Here is a 15,702-nt window from a genome sequence, read left to right on the forward strand (position 1 = left end):
TTTCGCTCAAGAAAAAGCCGCTGCAGTTCGCCAAGATTTTGCACACCTGCGTACGAATCTCTCAGAAATTGCAATATCTCCTCCGCTTGCTTCCCCTCTTTGATCAGGGCTCTCACCTCCATCTTTGGCACTCCTCGAATGTAGTCTAGCAAGTAAGAAGTCCTTTCCTCTTCCGGTACCCCATAGCGGGTGAAGGCTGACTTCATGCCAGAAATAAACTCCTCTGCATCTCCTGCCTTCCCGTCGAACACCGGTATTTTCCTCTCGGGCGCCATCACCAGTTTGGGGGGCCTCATCGTCAGTTCCCTGATCTGCGTCTTCAGGTCCGACAGCTCCTGGTCTACGCCATTTTGATCTGCCGCTGGAGTGGAGGGCGAGTACACCACACTGTCGTCCCAGCCATCAGGTGGCGGCCGGATATGTCCCTGTATGGCAACTGTCCTTCTCTTCCTTCCATCCTCTGCCATGTAGACCAGGCCATTTGCACGAGGATGTACCGCTTGTAACACTTCCAGCAAGAGATGGCCTTCCTTCTCCAAAGGATATTCTGTGACATCCCCTGGGCTGTCTTCAATCTGCAAAAATAACATCTTTGCCATATCCTGAATAAATATCAATGTATCACAAATATCCCAAGCCAGACAGCTTTCGCTTAAACCATGTGCTCACAAGCTAAAACAATGCAAGCAATGTCTCAATATCCACTCACATTGCAGGGAAAAAACTACTAAGGCATCAGTGTGTATGTAGGAACACACCTCAAAAACACTATTGAAGTCAGCATTTACAAGTAAATGCCAAATATCTCTGAAATACAATTAAAGTTCCCAAAAGATTATACAGTCCTTTCTGAGAAGGATCAGTAATAAGGGAAACCAGCTCTATAACCAAATCCTAATGAGTGGTGTCCAACAGTAACACTCCACTGAATGGAAAGGACAATAATAATACACCTTGAAAAAGCTGTTCCAATACACTTGTATAATCCTAATGAGTGGTGTCCAACAGTAACACTCCACTGAATGGAAAGGACAATAATAATACACCTTGAAAAAGCTGTTCCAATGCACTTGTATAATCCTAATGAGTGGTGTCCAACAGTAACACTCCACTGAATGGAAAGGACAATAATAATACACCTTGAAAAAGCTGTTCCAATATACTTGTATCACTGATTGCATTTAAATACAGACACAAATACCCACATCAAAGCAGTACAACACTACCTCATGACCTACTGCAGTAATACACAATGTATCAAAAAATAGCAAACCTGCCCAAAACATGACAGGCCTAACTTCAATAGCCCTTCACAGTATAATCACTACAGTCAGTCCCACATTCATAAAAAATCCCCTGTGTATACTTGCAGTGTCTGCAAAACTCTGTATACTCCGTATCAATACCGTCCCAAATAGTTTAAATCTCAGGACTGACACTTCAAAACTGAGTCCATCGACCAATTACCTATTTCCCCTTGCCCTTAAATCCAGTAATAACTCTATCCACACATGATAGGACAAAACTGTATGTAAATCACACAACCTCAAATCGCATCATGTCCTTTCTGTGACATCCGACTATGCTGTATCCTCCCATCCCATCCTCGTCGCCAGTTGTAGGGGGTGGGCCGAAATGTGGGGCGGATGGAGAGAGAGATGGAGAAGGCAGGATTGATGTGAAGACGGTGTGTGTGGGTATGTGTGTCTATGAAGGAGACATGGTTATACGGCACGTGGGTTCGGGTGGGAGGTCGTGCAGTCAATAAAGACAAGCACTCGACAGGAGTCCTGTGAACAGCAAGCAGAGAGGTCTCTTTTATTGACTCATGATATAGTCATAACACAATTACAGCTCCTAAAATGCACTTTAGGAGAACCCATGAAACACTATGTGCACATGATCAAATCCGCACATGTTTAACACCAAAACAACTCATTCATAATAACACACAAATACCAAGTGAGTTATTGTCTCTAAAGCTATATAAATCCACAATGGGGTATCAATAATAATCTTATAACTAATGGAAGCATCTGCCATCAACAGCTGAATGTAACCTAAAAACTCATTGTGTTATTTCACTAGACACAACTGTTCAAAAACATATGCATACAGTACCATAAAGGAGGCACAGTATTAAAATACGTCCCAACATTACTACCGAGTCTTTCATAACCTTCCACGTTAAGGATCGAACTGCAAGCAATGTATTGTGAGAACTATCACATGACATAAGAAGTACAAGTTTTGTATATGATATGATACGTCAGACATATAATTATGGTACTACTGTATATCCAAATGTACCCTGGCTTAATCCAATAATTATTATATTCATGCACGTCTACAACAATTGGAATCCTAAAAGAAAGAATGTCTCATCTGGGACACCTCTATCAAACTCCTTCTTTACCATAGCCTCTACATAACTCAAATGTTACCATCGACACTAAGTACACACACCTCTAACCCACTCATTATAGCCTATAATTAACCGAAATAATTAACTCACACCACTTCTTACACCGAGACCCTCCTACTACAAAAGTTATGCTGTCACGAGTCATCAAGGAATGCAATACAAAGGTTCCCTCTATTAATTAAAACCTCGGCTGAATTACTGTACAACCCTTTAATTGGACAACATTGTGCCTTTACTACGCTGCACATCTCTTCTGATCAACTTTGATTCTTATCATCTCTTTCACCTTAAATACATTACAAATGTTGCAACATTGTACCTATAGTGTGCCTACGCTACACATCTCCCTGGTTAAACTTCAATCCTCCTCAACTCTATCACCATAAATGCATTACCAAAATAGGTAAATAGCTTCCATCAAAAACCATCAACTAGGTATCTTCTCACACTATTATAGGCGCCCCGTACTACACAGCACCATGTAATACGAGAGTGCACAGATCACGCTAAACGCCCTATACTGTTACACAGCGCTACATAATACACTGTTCGATACCGTAATTGGTCACGTACACAAACCTACACAGGCCTGCAGCCCTTGCATTGTACTACTACACTACGAATACATTGTGCGTACAAGACTACGGCAGCCGCAATTAACTACATACGCCCGTACACACAACACACGTCCGTAGACCGACTTAACACAGGTACGTACATACATATGTTACCGTGCATTCAGTGCCACTGAACAAAACCACCATCAACCAGAGACAAATGGAATGGCTTCATGTAAATTATGACAAACACTCTCACTCCACATAATATGCCTATTTGGCCCCTGAAACTCTTCATAACAATTACCAATACTGATAATACAGCACCATAACATCTAAACACTGAAATTCTTGTGTAATTTGCGACATTCTCATTTCCATCAACTCACCTGTGAACAGCAAGCAGAGAGGTGCCTGCCACATGGGGGCGCCCCTCCGTTGCTGATGTCTCTGCATAATTAGCATATCCCCACAATAGGTAACTCGCGTGAACCACTCCAAGGCCTTTCCACGTATTCCATAATGTTTGAAGAAGTATGCATGCGTATGCGTGCGTATTTGTTTTATATCATGTCTAAGCAGCTTGCTACCTTGATGTTATTTAGTTATTTTGTCCACGAGAACATGGCAAAATACACGTTTAGCTTTTCAGCACGTCTCCTCCATTTCCTGCAACTTTAATTTAAACTCGATTTCATCTGCAATGTGATGCGCATATAGTATTGTTAATTTCATGTATTTTTCTTTGTTACTTTTACATTGTATTGATATTGTGTTATTTTGTGTATGTAAATGTTTCGCATTGATGGAAATGAAATAAAACGAGAGAGTCAAAGCACCTTGTTCACTCATCGCATGCAAAGAGCACGGTGCATAATCCGGGTGGTAAGTGGTTATACCCCAAGTAGACACGTACATGCAATTGGTAGAATTGTGATATGGGACACTGACTAAAACTGAAGTAAAAAGTATACATGTAAGGTAGGTCTACATATTTTTTTTTTTAGGCTGAAAACATAACAGGTCTCGCATCGTTGATTCTTTTTTTTGGGGGTCAACTTTCAGTGCTTCACCATGTTCACTGTGTTCATCGTTCATTGATTCATTCAATCATTCATTAACTCATCATTAATTTATACGTACGCTCTTTTCTTTCTTTTTGCTCATTCTTTTTCGCTTTCTCCCGTTAATTCCTCAATTTTAAATGTCATTTTTATGTTCAATTGATTTCATTTCATTGTGAAAAAGTAAGTGATCGTTAACCAATGAAGATAATACATGCATACCAGCTAAGTGGCGTTTACTTAAATGCTTTACTCGAAGAATTCCCTGAGAGTAGCCCTACTCAAAAAATTGCAAATGCTAACACCACATACTTTAAAAACAGGACGGAACAAAACAGGAGAAAACAAAAATATGACACGACTGTTGGGTATGAAATTCAAAGAAACGAGGGCAGTATACAGAATAAAAGGAAATAAAGGAGAGAAAAGAATAAAATGCCTAAAAGCTGATAAAGGGGAATCGGAAGGGGAAATTGAAGAGGTGCTGCGGACAGCTGCCGACTGCTCGCAGCTGAGCAAGGATTGTGCAAGTAAGATGGCGTATATTTAATGACTTAATAATGATGATGAACCTTGACGTTGTTGTGGTCCAGCTAATGAAAATGAATATCTCGATCAGAATCTAACAGAAAAACTTGCATTTGAAAGAATATAACGATGGAGAGTTTTTTCGCAGCTCAGTGAATTTCAAAATCTAGGGCCAGTGTAATAAACGTATTCTGAGCCAATGAAGTTCTCAGGAGGGCTAGAAATTCATTAGACCGCCTCGTAAGATAATTATGGAAGGATGGGATTAGTTTCTTCGAAACATTGAATTAAAGATGCAGGGAAGTGAATTTGTATTGTCATTATACATGAACTGACCCAGTTGAAAAAAAAAAACCAACAACAACAAAGAAAGAAACAAATAAATCTTTAGTTTTTAAAGATCTTGTGTTTAGTAAATTCAACATAAAAATTGAGCATTGTGTTTTTGTGTGTGTGGTGTTTTTTTTTTGTTTTTTTTTTACTTCTTTTGTGAAGCAAGACGAGTTCTTTCCATTGGTTTCTGCACTTAAGATAGTAACATCAAACAATAACAGAAAGTAAATTAACACTTGATAAACATAATTATCATCATGTTACTTGTCGAAATTCTAAGAGAGGAGAAGGGAGACGGGGCAATGAGAAAGACAGGGAGAGAAAAGGCAAACCGGATTATTCCAATATTTTCCACTAAAGGACAAGTTCATCTTCATAGACATGTGGGTTGAGTGAATGCAGCAATATTAGTAGAACAGATCAGTGAGAGTTTGAGCAAAATCGGACAATCCGTTAAAAAGTTATGAATTTTTGAAGTTTCTGCTCAGTCACGGCTGGATGAAAAGACTACTATAGCTTGTGATGTCACATGAGTACAACGATATAAAGAAAGAATAAAGAAAATTCAACATATTTCCTTTTTTCTCGCATAGCAAAAGAACCCTCGACTTCTCTCTTTCAGAAGGCAGGGGGAATATTATTACCCTAAACATACGTCAGTAGCAAGTCGAAGAAATGTGCACTTTATTCAAAAAGTAACGTTTTGTGAAATTCTCTTTTTATTTTCCTTATATAGTTGTACGCATGTGACATCATACACTGTAGTAGTCTTCTCTTCCAGCAGTGACTGCATAGATACTTGAAATATTCATATGACTTTTGAACGGATTGTCCAATTTTCCTCAAACTTTCACTGATGTGTTCTACTAATATTGCTGCATTCTCTCAATCCTTATGTATTATGAAGGTGGATTTGTCCTTTAAGTTTGATGCTCATCTCTTTCTTCTCTCTCTGACAACAATCTGTTATGTTTCGTTCTCTCCTCTCCGTCCCGGGTTCCCTCCTCCCCCCCCCCCCCTCTCTCTCTCTCTCTCCATAGTTCTCCCTATATTTTATCTCTCCCGAGTCCCTCCCCCTCTCCCTCTCCCCTCCATTGCTGTTCTTAACTAATGGTCTCCATTGAACTTGATTACATAAATATATAAACCTTAACCGACGATGCGGAAAGAAAATTTCTGGTCTTTCATAACAACTGCCTTTCATGGTGGAGAAAGAATGTAGACAGAAAAAAAAAATCTTACATTTATTATTTCCTAGTGGAAAATTGAGCAAAGAAAATGGGATTCCATCGGGATTCGAACCCGAGACCTCCGGACCGCTAGCCCGGCGCTCCACCGACAGTGTTCGTCCCAGAAACCCCAAATTCTCAATGCTCGAATGGTCAGAAGCTATAGCAGTGTGTATTGTGTGTGACACACACGTACACACTTGAACCTGGCATAAACCCGAAGGGTAATTCAACTTGGGGACAAATGCGAGGGATCACCGAAGTGATGCAGCTTTTTGAGTATGTAACAATTGCAAACAGAAAAAAACTGACCAGAAATGAATAATATTTTTCCGTCAGAATTGCACTACCCCTGCTAGTAGCAGCCAAATACATGTTCTATTTCACCCATGTAAGATACGCGGAACGGGGGGGGGGGGGGGGGGGGGGGGGCAGGGGGGCTCGGGCCCCCCTTTTTTTTCTTCTTTTTTTTTTTTTTTTTTTTTTGGTCACCCGTACATAGGAATACATCGGGTGTCACCACTTTGCCCCCCCCCCCCAACTATTATTTTTTTTTTACCCCAGAAGTGGCACTAGAAAAAAAATAGAATAAAATGGAATGAAACCTTTGAGCGCCGTAAGGCCTTTGTTTTGTCTTGATTTTTGTTTTGTTTTGTTTTGTTTTGTTTTGTTTTGCTTGTCAGCTGAAGAAACCCGGAAGTGGAGTGAGAAAGATGCGCTGAAGACTTTTTTTTTTTTTTTTTTTGTTGCTTTGTTTGCTTGTTAGCTCATGAAACCCGGAGTGGCGCCGGCCTTGCATTGTTCTTAGCTCGTGATCACTTGTCATGGACCTAATCATATCACGCTTACATTCTCGTGAATCGGTCAGAACCTAATCACATTGCTCCACCAATTGGCCCGCCAGGGGAATCCCCATCCATCTACCATTACAGAATCAATGACTTGAAACAAGACTAGTCCATTGGCTGGAGATTCGGCGAATGCGAAGGGAGGGGCCGACGTGCCTTGAAGCGCAAATCAGGTGAATTACGTTACTCCCTTTGTCTTTTTTATACCACTTTTGTTGTGGTTTTATACTTATACACATTCGTGTTTTTCTGTTAAAGAAAATATCCGTCACAATGTAACAATGTTGCGAAAACGACCTCTATGGTTTTGTTGTTTCAGTGCTCAGCTCACAGAATAGTCCCGTGTACTGATTATGGTGTTGGAGACTACTTAGAGATAAGATTCTATTTCACTTCAAATTTGTGATAATGACCTGATCCCTAAATCAAATAACACCCCTTCCCTTGGGCTGGCTTGACTCTTATATAGACTAAAAATATTGTAATAAACATGTCACTTTTCATCGTTTAAAGACATGGACTTGAGCGAATTGCTGGCTTGAAATGTCTATTTCATCTTGTGTTGTGAAACTGTTAAGCGAGATGTTTTGGGGTGTCTCTCTTCTGTCTTGGATCTGCTGGTTGTTGTTTTGCTTTTTTTTTATATTGGGACAAGATCTTGATCTACTACTAGTATACTAATACTAGACACTACACTAATCTAGTTAGTGGTAAACCATCATCATCAGGGATGATCTCACATAAAATGACGATAAGTTCTATAAGTAAATTTATAATGATTACATTGACAAAGATGAAAATGATGACATAGAGTGTGGCCATGTGGTCCACAACTACAACGTGAAATATGAGCATGTTGCAGGCTCTGCAGATGAACTTGATTGTTAGAATATTGCAGAAATTGTATGGTTGCAGAACGCATATCACAAGCATGTAGCACGCAATATTTCTTGACTTGAGTTATATTTGATCACATTTCATATTGAGCATGTTGCTGGCTTTTGAGGATGTTGCACAAGAATTTGACGTATCCGGGCAATTACCCCGAGAGGGCAATTACCCCCCGGCTAAATACTGGTTAGTGGTAAGCTTAGAGTAACGATTAGGGTTAGGGTTAGGGTTAGGGTTAGGAGTTTGAGTTAGGGATAGGATTAGGTTCAGGATTAGGATTAGGATTAGGGCCAGGGGAAGGGTGCGGGGTAATTGCCCAGGGGGTAATTGCCCTAGACCCGAATTTGAGCATCTTGCAGGGACATGCTCAAACCCCGTGTGGACCACCCTGGACATTGATGATGATAATTGTAATGATAGCAGGGTGGTAATAGCAATGATGGCGATGCTGACAGTGGTAATAAAAGTGGTGGTGGTTGCAATTGTGATGATTTTGATTACATCATATGATAGTGTGAGTATTAAAATATACCATAGCATATTGACGGTGACCATAGCCGCCCAGTCAACATAAAGATCATGTCCTCTCTAAGTAACATTTTGAGTGGTTCTTGACAGTGTGAATGTTCAATAGCATTAAACAAGAATGCATTTTCGAGTTTTGTTTCCAAGTTGCAACAAAAGACATGCCAAGATAAGCACAAAATTATAAACACCCATGAAAAGAGCTTTCCATGTTGCTGCAAATATGCTTGATTTGTAATTTACAGTGGATATCTAATCTCTTCTATTCTTGCAGGAATTAATGCCAACACATTGAATATCCTTGCTTTACACAAAGTACAATGGGTAACCTCTTTGGCAGATCAAGAAAATCTAGGGTCACTGAGCAAGATAAGGCAATTCTGGTAAGTAATTTAGCATGGTGGGATTTACCCATTTATTTTCAGATTTGAAATCCATATCATAAATGTGGAATCTCCTGTGAACTGTGTGAATGGTAATTTTGCTAGATATACTTTCTTGGTGCTCAGTAAAGGCATATCTTTCTTATCATTTTTTTTTTTTATTGTCAAAACAACAACAACAGAAGAATTGACAGTGTCGGCAGTTCTGCCTCGATAAAAGTTTATCCCATCATTTCGTATATGAAATGAGTTCTTGAAATTTCTATGTTAATATTGTGAATATATTTCCTACCTGTGCCTATGTCTTTGAGTGAGATATTTTTCTATTCCTGTGTATTCGACATATGCATTGACTATTTGTGGCTGGTACCTGAAGGTATTATAGAATTGCTACAGTGATCATGAGGAATGAAAATTGATTTATATTTGAACTTGCCTTACAATTAATTCAAAGAAAGCAAGTCAAGAAGGATAATATCAGAGGATTTCAGGAATGGCATTAATATATTTGAAATGATTAAAAAAAAAACACTGTTGCAGTGTAAAACAACTGATGTAGAGTCTGTTGTGTGGCTACAGCAGACTGAGATTTACAGAAATAATAATGAGAATCTTTGTAGACTGAAGCATGTGATTCATTCAGTAAAAACAGAAATCCAATATTTTTGATTTATGTAATGTGAACACATATGTTTTTCCATATTATTTGAGAGTCAAAGATTGAGTTGCATCCAGACAAGTACTTTACCTACAAAAAAGGAAACTGAGATTGCCAGATTGCATGAATTGGAATCATTTATTAAATGTTGACAGATTGGTCAACTTGATGCATTCATTAATCATGTGTATTATGTTCTTCTTTTGATGCAGCAACTGAAACAACAGCGTGACAAACTGAAGCAATATCAGAAAAAGATTGAAAATGCATTGGAGAGGGAGAGACAACTTGCAAAGCAGCTGTTGAAGGATGGAAAAAAAGAGTAAGAACTTTGCAGAATTTCTGTAAATTCCAGTATAATTATTATTTCTTTCTTTTTGTATTAAGCCAATCATACAGCTTTTGACAGATGAAATACTATGTAAACCATAATTACATGCATTCCACAGGGTTTTATTATCACAAATTTTGCTCATGGACTGATATTTACAAAATTGACATGGTAGAAACATTGCCTCCTGTTACACAAATGCAATGTGTATCATCTCCAAAGTGAGTAATTACTCATTTGACTTCTCAAAAAGGATTAATGATTGTTTTCCTTTTTAGTATCAACCAGGTCAGGTGATCAGCAACCAATAAAAGTAAAACCATTCCCAGACACTGATTGCACCTGCTGTTTTAATAGAATTAACATAGCAAGGGTCTGCTGACCTAGTTCTACAAGCTACTTTTGATTTTTCAATACCAAAAGGTTTTACTGTAACTGATCATTTATTCAAATGTTGTTTTTTTGTTCCCTCCCTTGAATTTCTGTTTCAGTCCTATCAGTACTCATGATTTTCTTCTTCTTTTTTTTTTTTTTTTTGCTAACCAGTGATCAGCAGTACAAGTATTCTCTCTATCTTTTATTCTCATTCTCTTTGTCCATCTCTGTCTGACCAGGAGAGCAAAAACTTTGCTGAAGAAGAAGCGGTACCAGGAGTCCCTGCTTCAAAAGACCGACGCCCAGCTGGAAAACCTGGAGCAAATGACCTCCCAGCTGGAGTTCACCCAGATCGAGCACCAAGTCCTCGACGGGCTCAAAGTGGGCAACGATTGCCTGCAGAAGATGCACCAGGTGATGAGTCCTCAACTTTGATGACCCCCCCCCCCCTTCTCCTCAATTGAGAAGCAGAAGGGTGGTAATTGCAGGAGAACATAATATGTGGAATTAGTGCCCTTTCTCTCCTAAACTGATGACACTCCCATCTCTTGGGGAAATATTCTACACAGTATAGCAAAGATGCTCTTTGGTATCTTATCATGTCCTTTGGTTTGATTTTTTGTTTTTATTGAAATGAACGCTCATGTAGTGACTCTGTTTTCCCAAAAAGTGGCATATCAAATGCCTTCAACAACAACAAAAAAGAAGTGGAAAACAAAAAATAGTTCTTTTTTTTTTTCTCTGTATCTTTCTATTGCATGTTTTAAGATGTTTTGTACATGTATTTCATATTTTGTTTACAAATTTTTAATATCAGTGTCCCATAATTTCTTGTTTGGTATGAAATATAATTTTTGTGCAATATAGAATGTCAGGTGCAGTTTTGGTGTAATGATCTGTATTAAGGTTAACAAATCCAGAAAAATTGATGATTGCGAGCGCTGTGAAAACTCAATACAGTTTCATATCTAAAGATGATATTAACCCACTGAGGACGGACTGATTTCGCTTTAACACACATTTCCCATAGACACCTGCTGGAGTATTCTCAGGACTCATCTTCAACAGGTTAAAGGGATTGTACAGTTTTAGTTGAGACCTAATTTCGGGTTTCTAACATTTTTTGGTGAAATAATGAGAAACCTCTTATAAAATATGAAAGAGCATGTAATTCTATGAGGAATTCAACGTTTATTTGATGAAAATTGGTTTTGAAATGGCTGAGATATCCAGAAAAGAGCAATTTTAAAAAGTATGGGACCCACACTTTATTATGATCGCTTTGTTTTACTTTGTTTTTGGATGTTTCAGTAATTCAAAACCCGATTTTTATCAAATAAACTTTGAATTCCTCTTAAAATGGTATGCTCTGTACTATATCATAAGTGTTTTCTTGGTATCTCGCAAAAAGTTAAAAGCCCAATTCTCATCTCCACCAATACTGTACCATCCCTTTAACAATATGAAAGAGGAAGAGAGAAATAAACTGAAAATGGAAATGGCCCAGCGAAAGAAAAACTGAACTACGAATACTTGCTGAGATGCATGTATTGATAGCACATTTCTTTATAAAGATCTCACTTTGCATTCATGGTGGTGACTATAAAAAGACACAACCTATATGAAATATGTATTACTTATTATACATGGTTGCTTATTTCTTCATGTTAAGATTTTGGCAATCATTGTCATGTGTTGCTTGTCATTTCAGATGTTTTCTTTGGAAGACGTGGAGAAGATTATGGATGAAACAAGAGAAGGAATTGAATATCAAAATGTAAGTCTGTCGGTGAAGGGACATCATCTCTGAGAATTTTCCTGTGTAACTTATCATCTCTCACATGGATGTTTGGCATGCAGCTTGTACATTTTCATATCTTGTTCCTCTCTGTCTTTGTGAGGTTTTGATGTTTTGACCGTCACATAGATTGTGATAGAGACGGTCCATGGTATCATCCTTTATCAATGTCATGGTAACAGATAACAGATAACAATCAGTCGTATTCACCCATGGATATTTTAATTAAAAAAAAAAAAATCTGTTCTGCTAGAAAGAAATTGATGCTCTCTCTCTTATTTTTTTTTTCCGTTCTCAAATTTGTTTCCATAAAATTTAAGCCTTCAGAGAAACTTTGATAAAGAGAGCTCACTGAATCATGATTCATTCTTGTAAGATGTAACAAATTATTGACTACCGGCTAGGCTTTGATGTTTACCCATGTATGTTTGGACTAAGAGAGTCTCACTTGTTCTGCTCCCAGGAAATCGATGAGATGATAGCGGGCAATCTGACGGCTGAGGACGAGGATGCTGTTCTCGCCGAGCTGTCTCAGATCACTGGAGAAGTGGACATCAACCTTCCCGAAGTGCCTGAAGATGAGCTGCCTCAAGTTGGTAAGGGCATCATCCCAAATTATAAACATAACCCCCAACAACATTTCATTAGTATTTCAGTTTAATTAGTTACAACATATAGTATGTATCAAATTGTTAATTAATTATTAGTGATTTTGTTTATATATGTGATCTGTTTGTTATTCTTGTCGTGTAATGCTCTGTTATCTTGCCAGTGGAGGAAGATTTTTTGTATTTTTTAAAAAAGATCAGACAATAAATGATTGAATTGAATTGAATTGAATTGAATTGAATTGAATTGAATTGAATTGAAGTGGATTGAATTGAATTGAATTGAATTGAATTGAATTGAATTGAATTGAATTGAACAAGCAAGCAAAAAACGGTCTGCTGCCCCCATTGGTCAGATGATGACCACTTTCCCCATCAAGTTGCTTCTCTATCTAGTTAAGAATTGGCGACATTGTAACTAAAGACACCTATTAAAGCCGGTCTGCACTAGCCATTATTTTGATGCCAGAACTTATTTTGTTAAGAGCGCCATCTATCAAAACTTCCGGGTTACATCGTTATTTCATACTGTGGCTGATCGCCGCCAGCCTGCTGGTCAGCGCACGACCTCACAGCAGCTGTACTGTGCGCAGAGCCGAGAGGACACACACAAGCAGTGCATAATTATGGTGGGGTACTGCTCGGCATTATGGGAGTAATGCTGGGCACCACAGAGAAATATGAGCCTTATGATGGCGCTAGACATGTTTCTTTCCAGTGCGGACCCACTTTAAAGGCGGCCAGCTCTTTTGTCCACATGAGCGCATTCAATCCAGCAGCAGAGTCTTGGAGATTACTGGTGGTGATTGTTCGTGTTATGGTCAAAACAGTATAATGATAGCCTGTAATTGTGCCTATAACTATGATATTGTGGTAGGATAACAAATCTGTTTACTTGTATCTCATACGATGGGAAAAATGCATCAGGTTGGCTGTTGCTGCCAATTTTTTATTGGATTTTCTTTCTTTCTTTCTTTTTCTACTGATTTTCAAATCTATTGAAAAGCTTTTTTCATTTGCAGTTAAATTAAAGATTTGTTCTTTTTAACCCTCACTGACTGCACAAAAAAAAAAAAACAGCAACATAGAAATCTGCCACCATTCTAGAATATTTGCAGAAATTCCAAGGATATTTACATTAAGCTAACTTTAGACCTGTACATCACTGAGACATGGACAATGATGGATTTTTGTAGAGCGAAGATGAGGGGGTTCTAACCAACACCTCTGTCATCTTGTTCTTATTCCAGATGAGGGTGAGAGGCGGAGAGAAAAGGAAAGGAGACGAGAGCCCAAGGAGCCAGAACTGGTCCCGGCGTGATGATGGTGGTGGTCTCTGTATATAGAACTCCTCCATAGCTTTATAAATATGATGACAAAAAAAAACAACAACAGCAACCACAAACAAAGAATTGATGTCCATAGCATGTTGTGTATGATATGTCAGGCTTTTCCCTTTCTACGGCATTGTGATCGATGGTTGTGAGGTTAATGGAGTCGTAAGAGTATTGATTCCTCTGGGATATTTGGTATGAGTTGTTCTGCGATGCTACCTATAGCTAGTCCAATTGAACCAGTAATGTTGCAACTTGCAGAAAATACTCCACATGTGGCATTCTGTGTGATATTGTGGCTTTGCTTCTTGTAAAAGCTGTTTTTACTGAAAAAGAGCATTCATTTCTGTCTCAGATTACATTCAACATCTCAAAACTTGCAGGAAGATGATCAGAATGAAGTGTAGGTAGTTTGAACAACGGTATGCATGCTACTGTGTGAAGTACACATGCATTCACAGCATTCACACGCATTGGACGTTGCCACTCTGTCACATTTGCCTTTTTCACACACCATACCATTGCTGTTATTATGCAGCATCTTATGAAGATTTCTCACTACTTGATTGGTCATATGACATTACTCCCTCAAAGTTCTTCATCAGATTCGCAAGCTCTCGCCTTGCTCTGAGGAAATATTATTGATATAGTCAGGCTTTGACTTGGACCACGCCAGTTAATGTCTGCACGCAATGAAAGAGAAATTGGATTTACAAGTCAACCATTCATTATTTTAACAATTATTTTTACAATTTTCTTGAACATTTGCAAGCAAATGGCATTGGGTATCAGTTTCATTGTAGAAATGAATACCTGTATGCTCAGTGATATCCATTTGTGTATTTCTACAAGTATGCTTTGGGTAGATGTGTTTATTCTATAAAATGTATGTAAAGAGATGTGTAAGTTATGATTTTTCATTCAAGTAGATATTCTAATGTATGTACCTTTCATTAGACTGTATGTCTATTGAAAAAGAAAAAGAAAAATGGCAATCATTACATGGAAATTATGACATGATGCATACAGAACTGTTCTGCTCCTGAGGTGTAAACACTGTCTACCTCCCTAAGTTAAACACCCAGAAGCGTGGGAAAGCGTAGATGGTCCATTTAGATCTATCTCCATTCGCTGCCCACCAAGGTATGTACATTCAAAAGCGAAGAATAGCATACATCAGCAAATTCAGTGTACTCCCGTTATAACGAAGTCCTCTGGACTGGTAGTTTTCTGTTCAATATACATACATGTATATGAAAATTTCGTTATAACCGAACAGATAAACAATAAAAATGCATACAGTGGATAACATTGCGGCCCTAAGTTTTACTTCATTGTAACCGGAATTTCGTTAAAGCCATATTCGTTATAACGGGAGTGCACTGTATGTGCATCAGAGCATACATTCACTGGTAACTGTAGACTCCAGTCGAGATTCCTCAGCCGTGTGTGTACTTACCTAGAGATCAGCGATAAAGCTGCACAAAATTCGTTTCTGGGATTCTCAAATATATCCCAGCCAGGCCAGCTTTCCCACTCTGTGGCATCCAGGGAAATCCCTAGTTACAGGGAAATCCTCCCCTTGTTAGGTTGATTTGATAAACAAGAGTAAATAAGTCAAATGATTCAAAGGAAAAGGTTTTATAAAATTAGTCAATAGAAGTGTACTGTAGTTATTGGATTTAGAATCTTTCCATGTCTAGTTGACACACTGATAGTTCACATAATCATGTATGCAAGTTAGATGAGGTGACAGTGTTGTCTCCTCAAAATTCTTCCATTGGTTTCGATGTCATACTTTCATGTACATAATTC

The 15,702-nt window shown here is 38.4% G+C and overlaps 1 protein-coding gene across 1 annotated transcript; it reads left to right on the forward strand.

The window, feature by feature from the left end:
• The first annotated feature begins 7,102 nt into the window (after positions 1 to 7,102).
• On the forward strand, positions 7,103 to 13,874 carry LOC139715479 (charged multivesicular body protein 6-like). Its single transcript, XM_071627052.1, has 7 exons — positions 7,103 to 7,157; positions 8,675 to 8,783; positions 9,654 to 9,763; positions 10,387 to 10,561; positions 11,859 to 11,924; positions 12,409 to 12,541; positions 13,804 to 13,874. The coding sequence occupies exons 2-7, from the start codon at positions 8,721 to 8,723 to the stop codon at positions 13,872 to 13,874; spliced, it is 618 nt and encodes a 205-aa protein (XP_071483153.1). The 5' UTR covers positions 7,103 to 7,157; positions 8,675 to 8,720.
• Positions 13,875 to 15,702: the final 1,828 nt, after the last annotated feature.

The sequence above is a fragment of the Diadema antillarum genome, unplaced genomic scaffold (assembly GCF_040938485.1).
Source record: "Diadema antillarum isolate AM-2024a unplaced genomic scaffold, OU_Dant_1.0 scf00000049, whole genome shotgun sequence".
Taxonomy (NCBI): Eukaryota; Metazoa; Echinodermata; class Echinoidea; order Diadematoida; family Diadematidae; genus Diadema; species Diadema antillarum.